At 35.3% G+C, this 18,906-nt stretch overlaps 1 protein-coding gene and 1 long non-coding RNA gene across 3 annotated transcripts; one reads left to right on the top strand and one right to left on the bottom strand.

Annotated features, from left to right (window-relative positions):
- Nucleotides 1–431: 431 nt before the first annotated feature.
- On the bottom strand, nt 432–3,686 carry LOC110688542. The gene is made up of 4 exons (XM_021865313.1): nt 2,386–3,686; nt 1,848–2,274; nt 1,619–1,762; nt 432–1,454 (listed from the first exon to the last, which is right to left on the bottom strand). Exons 1-4 carry the CDS (start codon nt 3,684–3,686, stop codon nt 432–434), a joined length of 2,895 nt encoding a protein of 964 aa, XP_021721005.1.
- A 9,367-nt stretch (nt 3,687–13,053) lies between these two features.
- LOC110688067 lies at nt 13,054–18,824 on the top strand. Of its 2 annotated transcripts, XR_002504505.1 has the most exons (4): nt 13,054–13,598; nt 13,738–13,805; nt 17,674–17,730; nt 18,655–18,824. It is a non-coding gene; the product is annotated as an uncharacterized LOC110688067 (long non-coding RNA). The 2 variants fall into 2 exon arrangements; XR_002504504.1 differs by lacking the exons at nt 17,674–17,730; nt 18,655–18,824 and having other exon boundaries at nt 13,738–15,839.
- Nucleotides 18,825–18,906: the final 82 nt, after the last annotated feature.

Genomic DNA, 18,906 nt, shown 5'->3' on the forward strand with positions numbered 1-18,906 from the left:
TGTGTGGATGTTGGGATGACATTTCTTGTACTACTTTTAACTAAATCAATGAGAAATGGAACTTTTTGGTAGAAACATATCACATTTCGTATTAGTACTTGCAACACAATGTTTTTAATTGTTTTACATTGGCTGAGACAAAAGTTAAGGCACCTTTGTGCAAAATCATTGTTCAACTACCAAATAAACTTGGCTGTCTATTACAAAATACTAATGAGTAGACCTAGGGTCACAGTTGATTGAGATCCTTGTCCTTCTTGCTTGTCATTACATGAAGCTTGGACCTGGTCTGTATATTGACTTTGGGAAGAGTAGTTGTTGGCACTCTTGTGGGCTGACTCAGGCTCCTGTTGCTCCTGGTAACAGGTTGAGTTGGCAAAGGCTCTGTTCTTGTTGCAGGCTGGCTTGACACAGCAGTTGCAGGTGCAGCATTACTTGACCCAGCCTGTGCTGTTGTTAGAGGCTGATATTGTGGCAACTTCAGTGCAGCCTGCAATCACAGTATGACAAGACTCAGAAACAAAGCCACTAAATACACTCAAGTCACAAAATACACAAAATACCTGTCTTGCTGCTTTCTCTTCATTTTTCTTTCTCTGTTCCTTAAGCCAAGGAGTCTGCATCTGTGGCCTCCCACCCTTTGGATTTGTTGCAGGTGGGTTAGGCTGTTCTGGTGCTGCTTCAGCCTTGCATGTTTTGGCAAAGTGGCCAAACCCACCACAGTTCTTGCATTGTTTCTTCACCTTTGGCTTCTTGCCCTCAGGTGCTGCAGAAGTGCCCTCCCCTGGTTCAAGCTTTCTCTTTTTTGCCTTAGGTCTTCCTGGCTGCACTTTCAGCATAGGTGGCAAAGGCTGTCTGAGCTTGACCTTTTCCCAATTCTTAGGGCCAGGCATTGGCTGTATTGGGTTCTCATATGCAGCCAAGTATGTCACCCTATAGTAATGTGGGTGCACATACAACTCAGGATCATCCCTTTTGTCCATTATGCAAGCAAATGCATGGACACAAGGTATTCCTGTCAACTCCCATCTATAACAAGTGCATTTTCTCTCTTGTAGATCCACAATGCACTGATCATCCTTGTATTTCACCTCATAAATTTCATCCCTTGAAGCTGTAACCTCACATGTCATGGCATACTTCTCCAACCCATCAAAGACTTTGTTGACAAATGGGGTTAGTAAACCTTCCCAAGACTTTGCTGCCTCCCATTTGTCATTACTCCTCTTCATCATATATCTTCTAAGCCATTCCATTTGAGTTAGAATAGGCTTGTCTCTGGCATCTCTAATCACTGCATTAAATGTCTCACACATGTTGTTTAACAACATGTTAGACTTGCAGTTTGTAGAGAAAGCATGCCTTGACCAGTGCTGGGGGTCAATGTTTGACAGCCACTGGTATGCTTCTTCATCCAAAAAATTGATACTTTCCATAGCAACTTCAAACTCAAACTGATACAACCACACACATGACAACCATTCAACACAACATAGACACATGGCATACAATTTTCACAAAATAGAAAGACATGCAAATATGTGCAAAACTAAATGTTCCTAGCATACATTATAGTTCACCATAAAACTGACATAAAATAACCTAAATAGAAGCTTACCAGAGTGCTTGCCCTAGCAGCAGCCCAGAACAATTCCTTGAAAGTTGCACCATGAAATTTCAGTTTGAAATTTGACCAAATATGCCTCACACAAAATCTGAGCTCAGCTTTGGGGGCCACATCTGCAAATGCTTCTATGAGACCCTACACACAAGGCAAAACTAACAAGTTAGTGTACAGAAAATTCAAATAAAGCAAAGTAATTTAAACACAAACACAGCCCACTTACTTTCTGTCTGTCAGACATAAAAGTCAAGCCATCTCCTTGGTCATACACACAAAGTGCCTTGAGCAAGCTCTCCAGAAACCAGCACCAGCTGTCCTTGTTCTCAATCTCTGCAGTTGCCCAAGCAATTGGGAAGATGGCATTATTGCCATCTTTTCCAACTGCAACCAAGATCTGCCCAGGGTATGCCCCTTTTAGATGGCACCCATCCACCCCAATTACTGGTCTGCAACCAGAAATAAATCCATCCCTAAGTGCAGCTAAGCACACAAACATCCTCATAAAAATTGGTCTTTCAATTTGATTAATATCACCCACCACCACATTACACTCACTCCCTGGGTTCCATTTCAGCAGTGCCTTCCCATAGTCCCAAACCTTTGAGTATTGCTCTGATGAAGAGCCATATATTATAAGCTTTGCCCTGCTTCTATCCAACCAAGCCTTGGAGTATGTAATTTTGATCCCCAAGTCATGCAAGGCCCTGTCCTGAATCTGTTTAATCTTTCATCTGGGGTTGCCCCTGAACTCCTCCAAGTACCTGTTAGCAAGGAACTCTGCTGTCACCTTGTTGTTCATTTTACTCCTAACACACCTATGCTTCAGCCTTAGTGTCTTAATTTGCCAAGCCTCTGATTTCACAAGCCTTGTTGCATAAAACTTGAACCTACACCTAACACCCTTACTACATGTACACTTCACTATCCTACAATTGTTCTTGTTATACACACACTTGCATTTCCTTTTGCAATATGCTGTTAGCCTCTTTGAATCATTGTGAAGAAGGTAATACTCATACCTATTTTCAATTGCATGTTGTCTCAAAGCTTTTCTCATTGTTTGCACATCACTGAACCTTTGACCAACTACAAATTTGATAGCCCTTTCAAAGTCTGTCTCAGGGTTAAACCAAGTAACACTACCCTGATCATCATCTGAATCACCTTCCACACTCTTTAGCTCATCAGAATCACAAGTTGCCTCCTCTTCAACCCTCACTTCAATTTTCTGTAGATTTCTTTCTATGTCAAACCCTGTGTCCTCATCATCACATTGATCCCCTCCTTCAGTAACTCCCCTCAAACTGCTTTTCACCTCACTGTTAATATGGTCTAAATTTTTCTTCAACCACTGTTCATCATCATCAGAGTATAAGTCCTCCTCTCCCTCATCAACTTCTAACTCAAAATCACTCAACTCAGAATCAGAAGACTCTGTATCACCATCCTCATCTGCAACATTGAGTTTACCCTTCCCTTTATGTGTATTAGCATTCACTTTCTCTGCCCTAGGAAGCCTCTCCTCAGCCTCTCTGTCATGTATAACAATGCCTTTTAACCTAGGGCTTTTCCTAAATGGCTCTTCTTCAGTGGGCTTACTAAGTTCTGGGCTGGGTTTATATACTTTAGGCCCACCAAACCTCTTTTTCAGTTCCTTCCTTTGTGCAGGGGTTAGCTCATTCCCAGCTATACATTTGAAGGGCGTTTTGTTAGTCCCTTCAATTGGCTCATGACTGGTAACATACATCTCACATGCCCCCTCTTTGTTCACAGACTCTAGGAAACCATTCACCTCACCATCAACAAGCTCCCTTTTACCATTCACCCAAGACTTGCCCTTTTGTTTATACCAGCAACTAAACCCCCTAGGAACCTTCACATTCACATACACAAACCCATGTATAGCTGCTTGCCTCAAAAAGTGTACATCTATCTTATTTTTTTCCACTTTTCTCATCCAATAAACCCACCCACTATCCCAAGTTAACACCCTCCTATTTTTACCAGCTAAAGAAGGTATAAAGGCACCCCCTACTGTAATTTTTAAGTCCACTGTGTCCATTATGTAACAACACCAACAAAAGCACACACAACAATAACAAATTTCAGTAATTACAGTAAACAACAACAACCAATTCACCAATTACAGCAAGTAAAAGCAATTCACATTGACTATGCACTAAATTAACAGTAAACAAGTAAACCTAGTTAACTAATTATTTAACAAATGCACACTCTAATTCAGTCAAAGATTCGCATAATTAGGGTTTATAATACTTTAATTCACAGATTCCCAAAAAAGGCATACTTTACCCCAATTGACAACCATAAATCCAACGAAATGTACTAATAAAGGGTTTAAAGTACCTCTTGTAGTCAGGAATCTCGATTTCTGTCAGCAAATTACCAAGCTTTTGGTCCCCTCACCCTGTGGAAGATGACAAGAGAAGCTGATGTGTTGCAATTTTGTGGTTCCAGCTCGATTTCAACCACCCAAATTGATCTAGGGTTTCAGTTTTTACAGAGAGAAAGATTAAAATCAAAGGAGAGAGAAGCAGTTACAGTGAGAATCAAGAAAAATCAAAGGAGAGAGAGACGAAAATTGATGAGGAAGTGAGAAAGTTGGTGAGACATTGATTATGGAAGGTGGAAGGTGAGAAAAGGAGGAGACAGAGGGAAATCGATTTTAAAAGAATTAAATTGGAGGGAAGTGACAGTTAACCGGGCCCCACAAGCGTTTTCCGTCACCTGAGCTCGGATGAGGTGGTAAAACTGATGTTTAATTTTTTTTATGAGGTGGTAAAGTAAATGTTTTTTTTTTGGAGGCGGTAAATTCGACAAAGTCATTATTTGAAGGTGGTAAAAATGAAAATTTCCGAAATTTATTCTCCAATTTTTGTACTCCGTAATACTTTGAACTCATATGTGGACAGGCGATGTACCGAATTTTATTTTGTATATCAAAATATATTATTTAAACTATAAAATATTAATTTTATAATTAAAAAGATGAACAATAATAACTAATGAAAGTAAACAAGCACTCTCAATCAAAATTTTATACAAATTCTTTAGCATATAAAATTAAATGTAAATTAAAAAAATACACGGAGTGGCAAAGATAGTTAGAATAACAACTTATTCCTTATTGAGTTGTTATTGGTCTTGCGTAATGAGTAGTTGGTATAAATACTGTAAAGCATAAAAATGATGCACCCAGTTAGCTATTGTCTTTTGAAATAACATAGAATATGGGATTTGTTAAACATCGCCCGCAAATCTCCACATAAAGCCCACAAAATCCACTTGATTTGACAATATTGCCCTTGACCTAAAAAAAAACACTCACACTCTCATCACTCACACTCTCATCGCTCATCTTCTTTCAACATCTCAAAAAAAAAATATTCAAACAACGGCAATGTCGAGGCGGCAAGGCAAGGAATCGGCGGCGGCGGCGGAGGGAAGGAGGTCTCAAGGAGGCAAGGTACAATTTGTTAAAAAAAAAAGAAAGGGAAAACCGCCGTGACGGAGGAGGGGCGCCTTGGCCGGACGCCCAGCCAGCGGTGGTGGCGCCAGCTGCAGACGCCGCAACCAGTAGGCTGGCGCCTGGGCTGGACGCCATAGCCACGGTTGTGGCGTTTATTCAAAGCGCACCAGCCGTGGCTATGGTGTCCAGCCCAGGCGTCTGCAGCTGGCGCCACCACCGCTGGCTGGACGTCCAGCCAAGGCGCCCCCCCCCCCCTTTTTTTTTATATATTTGTATTAAAATATTGTTTTTTTTTGTGTAATATCTTTTTCAATTGTTTTTATATTTTGTTGTTTATTTTTATAAATTTTATCAATTTTGTTGTATTTTTTCTATGTTTATATTTTGTTTACAATTATTTGTTTGTTTTATTTGTACAATTTAAAAATACAACTATTTTTTCTATGTTTATATTTTTTCTATGTTTATTTGTTTGTTTTATTTGTACATTTTTATTTTTATTCTCAATTTCAATTTGTTAGTACATTTTTTTGTTCATTTGATATTGTTTTTGGTTAGTTAATTTATTTTAATTTTTATTATTGATATTGTTTTTGGTTAGTTAATTTATTTTAATTGGGAATGAATTATTTATGTTTATATATATTCTTATGTGTTGGTTTTATTTCCTTTCTTAGTGTATTTTTTATTCTATTATTTTTATTTAAGTGTTTTGTTAATTTCTTTATTATGTTAATTTGTTAGTATGTTTTTAGTTTATTTGATTTGGGTAGTGGTAGCTATTTTTCGTATAATTTTTTGTATGTTTATAAATTTTTTGTAGAATTCACTGCGTCGTCATGGTGCGGGGAAGAATGTAGAGCTTCTTAGTAGAAGTTATTCAGTGGAGAGGTCGGGGCATAGACATGTTAGATCCCGTGGTATTTCGGCCTCGGCTCGTAGAGAACGGATACACCGTCGGGATGAGGATGACGATGACGATGATGATGCTGAGGAGGGTGACCAAGAGGAGGAGCAGGAGGAGGGCGCGGATAAGGATGAGGATGTGGACGATGGCAGTGGACCGTATGATGATTACGGTCCATTCAGTCAGAGGGTTGATGACATGTACGAGACACATATGGTGGAGGTGCGTAAGGGTAGGGGTGGTAGGTTTGTTAGTAGATCTGGCACATCATCTGCGTCCACTGTATCTGGGGCAAGCAGGAAACGGTCGAGGGTCGTTAATGATTCTTGGGTTGTTAGGAGTGAGGTGCCCGGTGGGCCTGTTGACGGGAGTGTGATTCCTAGCTTTCTAGGACACATAGCTGCCTGTATTTGGGAGGACCAGGAGAGGCCTTCAGTTACGGGGTTGTTGAAATGTCATACCCGAGAAAAGACTTGTAGCTTTTTGCGTACATGGGCTGAGGCTTAGCCGGCGGAGAGCGAGATGTTCGAGCGACTGGAGGGCACTGGGGTGAATCACGTTCCTGCCACCATGCACGATAAGATTGACAGTACGCTGATCACGGCTTTCATTGAGCGATGGCAGCCGGATACAAACTCTTTCCACCTTTCGTTCGGTGAGATGACGATCATATTACATGACGTCGAGGCCATTCTAGGGATTCGTGTTGAGGGTAAACGACTTTGTGCTGTGGCTGATGCGGATCAGGCAGATTTGCTGGCGGAGTTGTTGGTGGTGGACAGGGCTGCACTGTACACCGAGGCGCTTGGTGTTTGGGAACACGGCGGTGTGAAGATCGCATCCGTGTTGCAGCGGTGTTTGTACCCCAGTGCACGTAGGACGCACGACGCACAGCTGAGTGCTTATGTTTTTCTACTCCTCGGATGTACCTTGTTTCCGGATAAGAGCGGCGGAAATAAGTGGTTCGATTCTGGAAACAGCTCTGCTATGGGGGCAAAGAGACCTCCCTCACAGTCGCTGACGATGGATGCTGGATGAACATTAGGCCCGATGTAGTTTCTCAGCTTCTCCAACACCCAATAATAACTTGGAGCCGTCTTATCCTTGATGATTGCATGACCAATCAGAAAGTTCTGGTTCGTTGGAGTCATCCCCATGATCTCAACCAGTGGGAACTTGTACTTGTTTGTCTTGTACGTTGAGTCGATCAAAATCACAAATGGCCAAGACTTGATCATATCAGCACAATCAGGATGCACAAGGAAAAGATGAGTCACCTCCGCTGTATCTTCATCAGAATCAAACCAGAACAGGTAACCACGTGATTGTGCCTGGTGTAGCAGCTGCTGTATAGGGTTCCTTCCCTCTGACCGTTCAAACCTGAGTTGTTGTCTGACGTTGTAGATGTGTCTTTGGTTTGGATGGTCTTCTGGAAATTTCTCTAACACAGATGCTAATATTTTAGCAGGCTTGACTTGAGCATCACTCATTTCTTTCACAACTAGTTTCGCAGCAGGACTTAAGCCGCTCAGCTGTCGATGACCCTCTTCATATACTATCATCTCATGGTTGTGATACCCCCATTTAGAGTAACCAATCACTTCCCAACCGTCACGACTCCGTAGTTGTCGAACCTTTACTCTGAACTCACACCCACAACCTTTCCGCTTTGTATCAAACCGAGTGGCTGTACGAAAATCTCTTTCTTCTCTTTTGCGATAACGGTCACATCTCAAAATGCGATCCATTCTACCATCCCGTTGAGATTTATGAGTTACTACTACCAAGCAAAATCCAGCTGCAATTGCAACCTGTTTTGCCCAATCAATCGCCTGTTGAGCTTCTTCGAATGGACCATCATGTCCAAATATCCCACTGTAATCATTTCCGTCTCCACCATAATCCTGCATCAATTATATATTATAATAAATACATTTAACGGATAATACATTTAATTTCTATATTTACACAGAATTAACACAAAAAAAGCATAATTATGTATAATCAAACTTAATTTTTATAAAAACCCAATTCAAATTTTCAAACTAAATTTAAAAATATACCATTTCGAATTTTCAAACTTAATTTTAAAAAAACCTATTTCGAATTTTCAAAATTAATTTTAAAATAACCCATTTCGAATTTTTTTTAAAAATCATTTTCGATTTTTTTTTTTAAAAAAAAAATAAATAAATAAAAAACAACAACAAAATCAAAAAAGAAAAAAAAAATTAATATATAAAGGTGGCGTCTGCCAGGGCTGCCACAGCCACTGGACTGGCGCCTGGTAGGGCCGCCTCAGCCAGTAGAGTGGCGCCTGGCCAGGACGCCAGTCTGGTGGTCTGGGCGTCTGGGCTGGACGCCACTGTGGTGGTTCTGGCGTCTGGCTTGGACGTCCAGGCTACGGTTTGGGCGTCCATCCTAGGCGCCGGAGCCACTCCGACGGTAAACCGTGAATTTTAACGGTGACTTACCTCGTTTTCCGTCGACGACGACGACGTACCTCCGGCGTCCCCCGCATCTCCGGCCTGCCCTCCGGTCTCCCTCGGCGAGCCAGTACGGCTCCACATTTTTTAAACCGAGATTATTTCAATTTTAGAAAATGGGCATAATGATCACACCAAGTCATATTTGTGGGCTTTATATGGTAATTTGCGAGCGATGTTTAGCGATTCACTAGAATATACAATACAACATGAATCCAATATGATCTTGTATGAACTCACATGAGTGTAAAATATACAATGTATATATCATTACATTAATTAAGGATATGAATTAGCAAGAGATAAAAAGTTGTAACTAGAACAATGGAATTTTATTTGGTTTATTTTAAAAAAGATGAATAATAATTATGTTATAAGCAAGCCTAATTTATAACCCAAATAACCAAATTATGTTTATCAAATGACATTTTCGTAAATAAGTTCCATTGAAAATTGTGTTTTTTTATTAAAAAAAACATATTTTTACTGTTTGTAGGCCAATATGACAAGTTGGACAAATTTTTAGAGTTAACACCGTTAACTCACCGTTTGTTATTGTTCATCATCTTCTTCCTCCCACCTTCTTCTTCTTCATGTTCATCTTCTTCCTCTTGTTCATATTTTTTCTTCCCACCCACCTTAATCTTCTTCCTCCAATCTTTGTCTGCTTTCACCTTCTCTTTCAAGTCTGTTTGACACCCTAATAACAAAAGGAGAAATTAATGGCATGGTTAACTCTAAAGGGTCGTTGAGTTTTCCTTCCTCCATTAAATTCGACTTCATACCACCATTTTCGGCAGCGAAACGAAATCCCAAATAACAAAGTGAAAATAATGAGCATGGTTAACCCTAAAGGGTAGTTAAGCTTTTCTTCCTCCATAGATGTCACTTGTTTGATGTCATAGTGAAAAGGTGTACTTTCTACCATTGAAATTGAAGGTTGAAGGAGGAGAGAGAAACAGCAAAAGGTTAAGGGAGGAGAGAGAAAATCAGAAAATACCAAAAGGCTGAAGGAGGAGAGAAAAAACAATAGTTAACCAAAGTTAGATATAATTTACATACACACACCTTGATAAACAGTTTTTGTTTATCAAGCTTATAAACTTGTATTTTCTCTGATGTTACGAAGGTTAGTCGTCAATACTTTTTTTTTTTTTTTTTTTTTGGAATTTGCTAATATCAACGTTTTTAAAATATACAATTAAGTTTTCTTCTTTGATAAATAGTTACATTAAAGCGTGTTTTATTCACTTAATTTTTAAACATACTATATATGATATTAACTTATCAAAATTTATTAGACTTTATTAGTTTTTTTTTTTTTGTACAAGACTTTATTAGAATTTAATTTTAACCAAAAAATGAATTCGGACAACCCTTAGCTTATCATAACTTATTTTGTCCTTACTTGAGCTTTTTTCTAAGATAAGTGATAAGAAGTGAACAAATAAGAGCTAAGAAATCAAAAATGATGTACATAGCCCTAGGGTTACATATAAGGAGTTAAAAATGGGGGGGGGGGGAATGAAAATATAACACTTTTTTGACAAAAATGAAAATATAACATTAGTTACACTGATTTGCGAATAATTTTATCATGCATTCCTAACTTTAATAAAGGAAAAATCTTAATGTCTATTGATAATCATAAAGACTACATATAACATTACCCAAAAATAAAGTAACTACGTAGTAGTTAGTATTTTTAAATAAGTTAAAGAAACAAGTCAATAAATAAAAAAAACAAGTCAAAAACAAATAAAAAAAACTAATAATATAATTCTTGCATTATTTTATTTGTTGAACCTTCCAGAAAGGACAATATATTTTATTTTAAACAAAATCAGGTAGGACAATCGATAGTATATTGTCTGATGTCATTCACGATTCAAGTCATTCAACAGGAGCATGGAGTCATGGACCACAACCCACGACAATAGTAACAATTTAAAAGCAAAATCTATAAAGTTAACCTTAAAATAATCAGTAATTATGCAGTTAATGGGGCCACAACTGCGTTAATTATGCTTTTAATCTAGTAAAGGAATGAGAATAATGCATATCTTGCCGTATTGGTGTTGGCTAATGATGATCATGTGCGTAGCTTTGCACTGAGATTTGAAACCAAATGAATGAACAACAGAATAAAGCCAAGGAAACCACATTACTCTCTTTACTTTTTCACGAGGCTAGGGGAAAAAAGATACGATTATATGCCATCATTTTGGGGTTAAATTGTACTAATTAGTAATTTATTATAATGTTGATACAAAGACACATGAGACATGACATAATATATTAATGTTAATGTATTATATGCTTAAGTTGATACAGTGACACATGACATAGTTTATTAATTTGAGTGGATCCTAATAGAAGCATTTTGTGGCAAAGTATCTAAAGGATCAATTTCCTTTGTTTTTTAAACGAAACACTTTACTTATTTACGTAGATCTATCTAAAACCTATATACGTTAAATATAAAGATAGCGGAGTACGATTATAATAGTTGCAAGACATTTAGAAGCGTTAGCTGTAGGTTAAACATTCTATTAGAGGACCTGGTCTTGACTCTTTTGTACAGTGTTCTTTCTTGTTTGGCTCTTGAAATCAGATTTCGCAGTGGTTGGAACAACTCGCAAAATTTAACCATTTTACCCACTTCATTGCCTTCAACCGTTTCTTGCACCTCTGTTGAAACATAATGGTTTTGTGTTCCTTCATCGAATGATTATTTTTCTACGTTCATATCTCTTTATCCAATTTCTATATATACCAAAATTCCATTTTATATTAATCCCTATGTTTTGTTTAGAGTGCTTCATAGTGACATGACACATATGCCGATACAAAACTTTAACGAATAGTATCTTTAATTATCAATAACTATAAATTATAACAATTGAATATTAATAATCTAATTTTTGAGACAATTCCAACAAGTACCCACGAAATTACATTTTTTTTTTATGTACAATTTATAAACATTAGTCAAAGTAAGTCTAATGAATAGTGTCAAAACTCCTAATGAGGCACTTAAAAAAAAATTAAGAGAGTATGAGACAAAATTCCATGTTTTGCATGCCAATCTAGTAAGTCAGGCAATTTAAGAGTCGAATTTTGGGCAATTGGCATCAACAATGCAAGGATAGGGTTCATAAGCTGATATCAAACTAGTTCAAACACTACTTCAAAGTACAATAATACAAACTGTTTTCCTTACATTAGCGTTTTTTGTTTTTAAACATACTAGTAATATTACAATAAATTTTTTGTATGACTTTGTGCACACTAATTAAGAAATTAAGAGAGAATGAGGGATAGCTCAAGTGATTAGAGCTCCCCTTCCAATTCAAGAGATCTTGAAATCGATTCTCATCATCTGTCCTTGTAGTTTTATAAACAACAAAATTAAGAAATTAAGAGAAATTACTAAAGTTGGGTATTATGTGAAAAAGTAATCTAAAAGTGGGTCATTTCAGGCCCGTAGCAAGGGCAGGGCACCTGGGGCGACCATCCTGAGCCCTGGTTAAAAAGCCTAGCTTCATTATTATACAAGGCCCCGAATTAATTTTCTTAAAAAAATATAAAAAAAGAAAGCAAAAATCGTGTACAGTACTATAGAATGTCAGAATATCAAACGCCATTATCGGTCAACTTTCTTCCTCCCTAATTTTTTGCCCTAAATATTCACTTTCTTAAATGAATTTGATTAACCCAAAAAAAAAGTCATTAATTCAATTATATCCCCTTCTTTCGGTAATTTTATTTTCCAAAGTGTATCTCTTTTCAATTTTCAGTTAGATTAATTTCTTCTCTTTCGTGATTCAATTGAAGATGAAAACTATAATAAACGGTCATTTTACTCTTCAATTTTTAACGAAAATTTATCTAATTATATATAATCCTTTTTGCATATCCTACTTTATAATACTATATGTGGATATGTGAGTTAGGGTCCCAATCTATGTTTTTGCCCCAAACCACCGAAATCTCAGAAACGGAGCAGGTCATTTGTACACTGTAAGTAGTAAGAGACTAAGAAGTAAAAGCGTAACAAACTATAATCAAAAGTGGAATAAATAACAATGTAAAGACTATATGTGAAAAGTGTAAGAAAATTAAAGAACAGATGAAGTACAATACTCCGTTGTAAATGTCTAAACGATACAAGAAGATTAGATGTTGTGATTTGTGAATTCAATGATTGGGAGAAACTGACAATACGCACAATAATGAACTAAAAATTATCAATGGATGCTTTACGGTAAGCACGAAGATTGGGCCATATATGAAAACACAAGCCCACAACACATTTGGGTTATAGGAGTGGGCAGTGGCCCTCTGATCCTTTTAGCTAAAATCCAAACATATAAAAGTACACTCCCATACTCCCATGTATCCCTGCCTTGTAAAAAGTTCAACCTTACTCTTATAAACAGTGTTGTGACATTTATAACCCCAAAAAATGTGTATTTACCTATTTAGCCCCATTTGATATTAAAGCCTTAAAGGTTTTTTTTTTTTTTTTTTTTTTTTTTTTTTTTTTTTTTTTTTTTTTTTTAAACACCCATGCCACCTGCTTAGTGATTACCATCTCTCTCACTTCATCTCTCTATTATTATCATCCCAACTTATCGGATTCCCTGCAATCAAGAATGCATTCCCTTTATCATCTTACCATACAATTGAAATACCGCTCACACCGAAAATGACGCCGAACCTCATCCGCTGAAAATTCACTGGAAAATCTAGAGCCGTTTATGGGGGTTAGTGCTCAAAGTTGGCTTCCTTTCACTGGGATTAGAGGGATGTTCCTCCTACTGGTTTCAAGCACAAAGTCACTGATAATCTTCAAAGGTAATATCTTTTTTTCAATTTTAATTTCAGTTTATTTTCTAGGGTTTTGATAAATTCTGGGTATTATTCCATTAATTATTTTCTCCATTTATTTTCCCAAAATTTGATTGGATTTGAAAAAAAAAAAAAAAAAAAAAAAAAGCGGGTGATTAAAGTGAATGGAGCACCAGGTACTCGATATACCAACATTATGTTGATTTTCTTGAGCATTACACCATGGAAGCTCCTCAGGTCTCTTTTTATTCTTTTCAATTTGTTGTTTTCATATTAATATGCTTTTCTACAACACATCTTTACATGTATATGTTTTTTTTTTTTTTTTTTTTTTTTCTAAAAAAAAAAATTTGTTGTTCTTGTTGCTGTTTGGCAGGCCAGGTGATCTATTCACCCCCGCCTCCAATTCCCCTCATACATACAGTAATGACCCTATATGCTAAGGTAAACTCTTATTTTTGAGAATTTGATTTTAAGGTTATTACATTTTTCGTAAATTTTGCATAATCTATACTAAACTTGTCTGTTTTTCTCATGGTAGTGTATATCCCATTATATTGTTGTAAAACAATCTAGCGCCATTGGGTTTTTTTTATCAAGCGCATTATTTGATCATGTTTGGCTGTTGTTGGTATCAAGTTGAGCAAATTTATCCCTTTATAATTGTTGTACAACATTCCATCACTTGTTTTGTTCTGAAAACATGAAATACTCTTTAGCTAATAGGTCTATCTGTCAATCTGATTATATTCGTCTCTACCGAAAAAACCTGGTACTGGTGGTTCTTTCCCTACTAAGATAAGTTTGGATGTTTTGTGCTGTGATTTGTCTTGGTAATCACCTAGATTAGTCTTAATTCTTGAACCTTTTATTCCTTTCTATGACTTCATAATTCTGCTATATGTTATGTTCTGTGCTAAGAAGCTCATTGATTAATTACAACTCATTCAACTCGATTAAATTACGAGTCTCATGGGGTGGGCTGATCCATTTTGATCAATCAATTAGTCTTATAATTCTTTTTTGCCTGTATGACTTCATAATATTATTTTGCAGAGCTTGTGGCTTTAGTATAATATATTTGTTTCCATTTTTGCATTGGACAGAAGTCCTACCGCCTCTCCCATTGCACGTCTCTTTAATTAGTTGGTGAAAATTTCAGTTATGAGGGTTGTCTCGCTATTCAATATATCATTGACTCGCTGAGCTGATGGATCTAATTTAATAGCAATATCTTATATCTGTTGCTCTGATAATGCAGTTTTCTCAATTAGTAATTTGTTCATGTTATCGGAAACTAAGAGCCTTGGGGCTCTCCTAATGATGCATGGTTTATAAGAAAATAAAATGCGTTAATAAGCAATCAGGGTGTTTCCATTTCTAAAAGATAAATAAAATCAAGAGCAGTGTCTCTAATATTTATTTCACTGTATGAATAGTCTTTGATATGCTGATGGTATGGTTCATATAAATGCTTTTTCGTCTGTAGCCTTGAAAATGTATGTAAATTTAGTTATCTAAATGACATTTGGCATGTAGGGGTGTTTAGTTATCTAAATGACATTTGGCATGTAGCGGTGTTGTTTAGTGGTTAGTCATAAGAATCCATCTTAGCTTGCAAGTTATTGTTACATTGTAATTCTTTTCATATTCCATTCATTCAAATTTACCATCACTTGTAGTTTATCGTAATTATTCTCAAATTCCATTCATTCATTTGGTGCCATCAATTCAATCTTAATTAAAACTCAATACGTGGTAGAGTTTGTAACTGATATGCATGTAATTTTAACCAAATGTATTATAATTGAAATTCTAATTATATATATGTACTCTTATTCTTTGCAATTATTGTCATTTACAATTTATTATAATTATTTTCAAATTTCATTCATTCATTTGGTGTCATCAATTCAATATAATTAAAACCCATCTTGTATGTGTTGATGGGGTGGTAATTTTAATTTCTCCCTCTTCAATTTCATCTTCATCAATGGATGCTCTAGATCAAGTTTTTGATCCTTTGAGAAATTTCAATGAGGGCAGGAAGGGTCTAGATGATATTGTTCTAGGTAAATGTTTTTCAAAGAAGATAGGTGAGGTTGATATGAATGGGAATAAAATGCCTTTGTCAACACTGCACAGAAGGCTATAGAGGCTCTAGATGAATATTTGAAGGAAAGGAGACAACGAGTAGTTCTCTTATCAATCCTAACCTACCTTAGAGGTTTATTGTTAGTTAAAGATACCACTTTTCTGGTGAGATTCTGGTGCATCCTTATCATAGCTGCTATGTTTCGTGATCTATCAGGTCACACAAGATACAATTCCAGGAAACTCTAAGGCTATATTCTTGAAGTCCTGTAATTTTAGTGTAACTGGATGTATGTAGTTTGAGGATTATGAAGTCTTTTTGGTGTTTGCTTTTGTATATGTATTCTGTATTTATTCTGTTGGATGTAGCATTATTCTCAGTCATTTTCCTGCTCCATCGGTTTTAATTTGTGTTTCGATTTTGTCTGCTTCGTGGTGACATGATCTGCATCTAATAAGTATCAGCTTAATAAATTACTATATTTCTTTGTAGTGTTAAGTGGAATTAAGCTAACCTCAAGATTGGCTGCTTTGGTTAACTCATCTCTTCTTGGCACTCTGTTATTAAAACAATAATAAATAAATAAAATCCCTCAGGCCAATATACAAAGAAAAAAAAAGTACCCATTTAGTTAATTTGGATTTTTAAAATGGGTTTCAGATACCAAATTTGAAACTTTATATCAGAATGGATATTGGATCATATTAGATACTACCTCCGTTTCTTATTTTATATATGTAACAAATGGGTATTTTTTGTGAGACAAAATATTCACATAATAAGAAACTGAGGTAGTATAACAGAACTACGAAGTATAAATTTACATTGCATTAGACTTGAGTCAAATCCAAACTCAAAACTAAATTTTGAGACCTAAGATTGCTAACTACTCATAAGGTACCCAAGAACAAATTAATGTAATTTCATATTCCTTTTTTTTGCTTTGTTTTTTTAGCTCGTAATTTATGCAATACCCCGTATTTTTAAAACGTATTTTCTAATTAATTAATCAATTAATTATTATTTTCTAAAAAGGGTATTTTAGTAATTATTTTACTATTTGAATTTTGGAGCCAAAATGATATTTGAATTTTGGCGCCAAAACTATTTTAAAACTTAATTATTATTTTTGAATTTTGAATAAAATTTATTATCCATTTTTTTTAAAAAAAAAACCAAATTATTTATATATATTTCAGATATTTTAATTAAGTAAAAACTATAATTTATTATTTAAATAAGGAGGTCCAAAAATTCCTACTAAGTGGCTATTTATTTTGGATTTTCCTAGTGTGGAAAATTTGATTTTCTTAGTTAATTTATTTAGTGAATAATTGGTATTCTCTTAATTAATTATTTTATACAAAATATATTATTTACACAATTATTTTTAATCCCTTAAATCTAGCAAAATATTCCCCTAAATACTACATAGGGTGTCCGAGATTTTGAGCTGTGGAAGCTCAAAAATTTCGGCCACCAAGGATAGATTTTGGGTGAATTATTTTGGTAAATTGTATTTTTAATTATCTTCCTCAAAATTATATCCTTAATTTTTATTTCCCATCTCCTAAATATTCGATCATCTTATTTCCCTACCTTATTTCATCCTTGAGTATTCCCCAAGTAAACCTCTTTTGCCATATTATTTTTCATGACAACATACTTTCCTTAATTTTATTATTCTTACTCACCTTAACCTCAAACTTTCCATATTTCTTTAACACTCTTCTCCAAGTAATTTCCTTAACTCTTTTTACCATAATTCTTCCTACATTCTCTTACCATAATTCATGCATGAGCTAGCCTATAAATACCCATTGATTCATGGCTAAACACTCACACCAAATTCTCTAATTCTCTCTTTAATTTTCTCTTCTGCTTTTCTTTTTCTTTTCTTGCGTCGCCACCACCAACCACCGCCGACCACCACCGCTGATCACGGCCCCGGCAGCTGCCGCCACCTCTCTTTCTCTCTTTTCCTCGGTTTTCTACCTTTTCTTCTTCTCTTCTCTTATTTAATTAATAATTATTATTATTATGGGGGATTTATAAAAATTATTATGAGTAGTTTTAATTAAATAAAATCATATTTTTATTCATATTTATGAAAAATAATTTAAAAAGGTTCAGGTACATATAGAGTTGAGGGTTTTTAATTTTATTATTGTGATTATTTGTTAACCTTATATTAATTAAGGTTATATTTATTTGTAGGGTCAGTTTGATCCAAGTTCTTGAAGTTTCTTTGTGTGTGCTAAGCAAGGACCAAAGGTACGTTTAGGTGGCTAGATACCTTTGAAATTGATTGGATTGTATAAGCATGTTTTACATGATTTTTATAAGGGTTGAATTAAATTGAATTGAATTATGATTTATGAAATAAAAGCATGTTTAAATAATTGGTTTGATAAATAAATTGGAGGATTGATGTTATATCATGTTTTGAATTACTTATCATGTTGAATACAAAATTTTTTTTTTTTGAAAAGTTTGATGAATTAAATAAACGGTTTTTCAAAGGAAGAATTATTGATTCTGAAAGGTTATTAGTATGAGAATTAATTCTCAAGTATTTATTAAAAGGTTGATTTTTAAGGCATGTTGAATTTAATAAAAAAGGAGTTTTGAGTTAACCTATTATAAAGGGTGATTTTATTCAAAGAGGAACTTTATGAGAATTATTGAATTATTTCAAAAAGCTTTATAAGCATATTTATTATATTAATTCCACTATGCGGATTCATTGAAGGCTATGGATTTTGTATGACCTAGTCTTTCTCCAAGAATAGCCTTGAAATAGTGGGAGACTAATTTGGGGTGTGTGCACACTTAGAGAGGAGATTGGGTTTTCGAAAATGACTGATTTGACTAATCATTATTATTGAGTTATTGGAATTATTTTGAGAATATTGGAGAATTGATTTTCAAAAGAGGGATTGGTTTTCAAAGGAGGAATTGGTTTTATAAATCGTTTCATCGAATTATTGAATTATTGGAATTGATTTGAAATCATGAGTTTTGGAATTCATTAGATTAATTATTGGAATTGGATTTAAAAGCATGTTTGCAAATAAATTGAATTTACTTATCTTGCACTTATCGTACTTAGCATATATATTTTGTTAATCCGTATTTTTTATTTGTTTTGGTTCGCCCTGTTTATTTGTAATGGTAAGCAGTGTTGACTAATTTCAGGTGGAGTCAAGAATTGAGCATATGGGAATCCCGGGAATGTTCTTCACCCAAATTAGGAATGTTGGTCTTTGTCTAATCATGAGTACTCATGACAATGGTTTCTATTTATAGTTATTATTAATAAAGAGAGAGTTTGAGTATCCGCTGCAAAGTATTGGTTTTGGTTAATAGTTTGAGTAGCCTTGCGTAATCACATGGCGGTAATACGCCTAAGTCTATCTCTACGGTATAATTAAACGTATTATACTAGTA

The sequence above is a fragment of the Chenopodium quinoa genome, unplaced genomic scaffold (genome assembly GCF_001683475.1).
Source record: "Chenopodium quinoa cultivar QQ74 unplaced genomic scaffold, ASM168347v1, whole genome shotgun sequence".
NCBI classification, from domain to species: domain Eukaryota; kingdom Viridiplantae; phylum Streptophyta; class Magnoliopsida; order Caryophyllales; family Amaranthaceae; genus Chenopodium; species Chenopodium quinoa.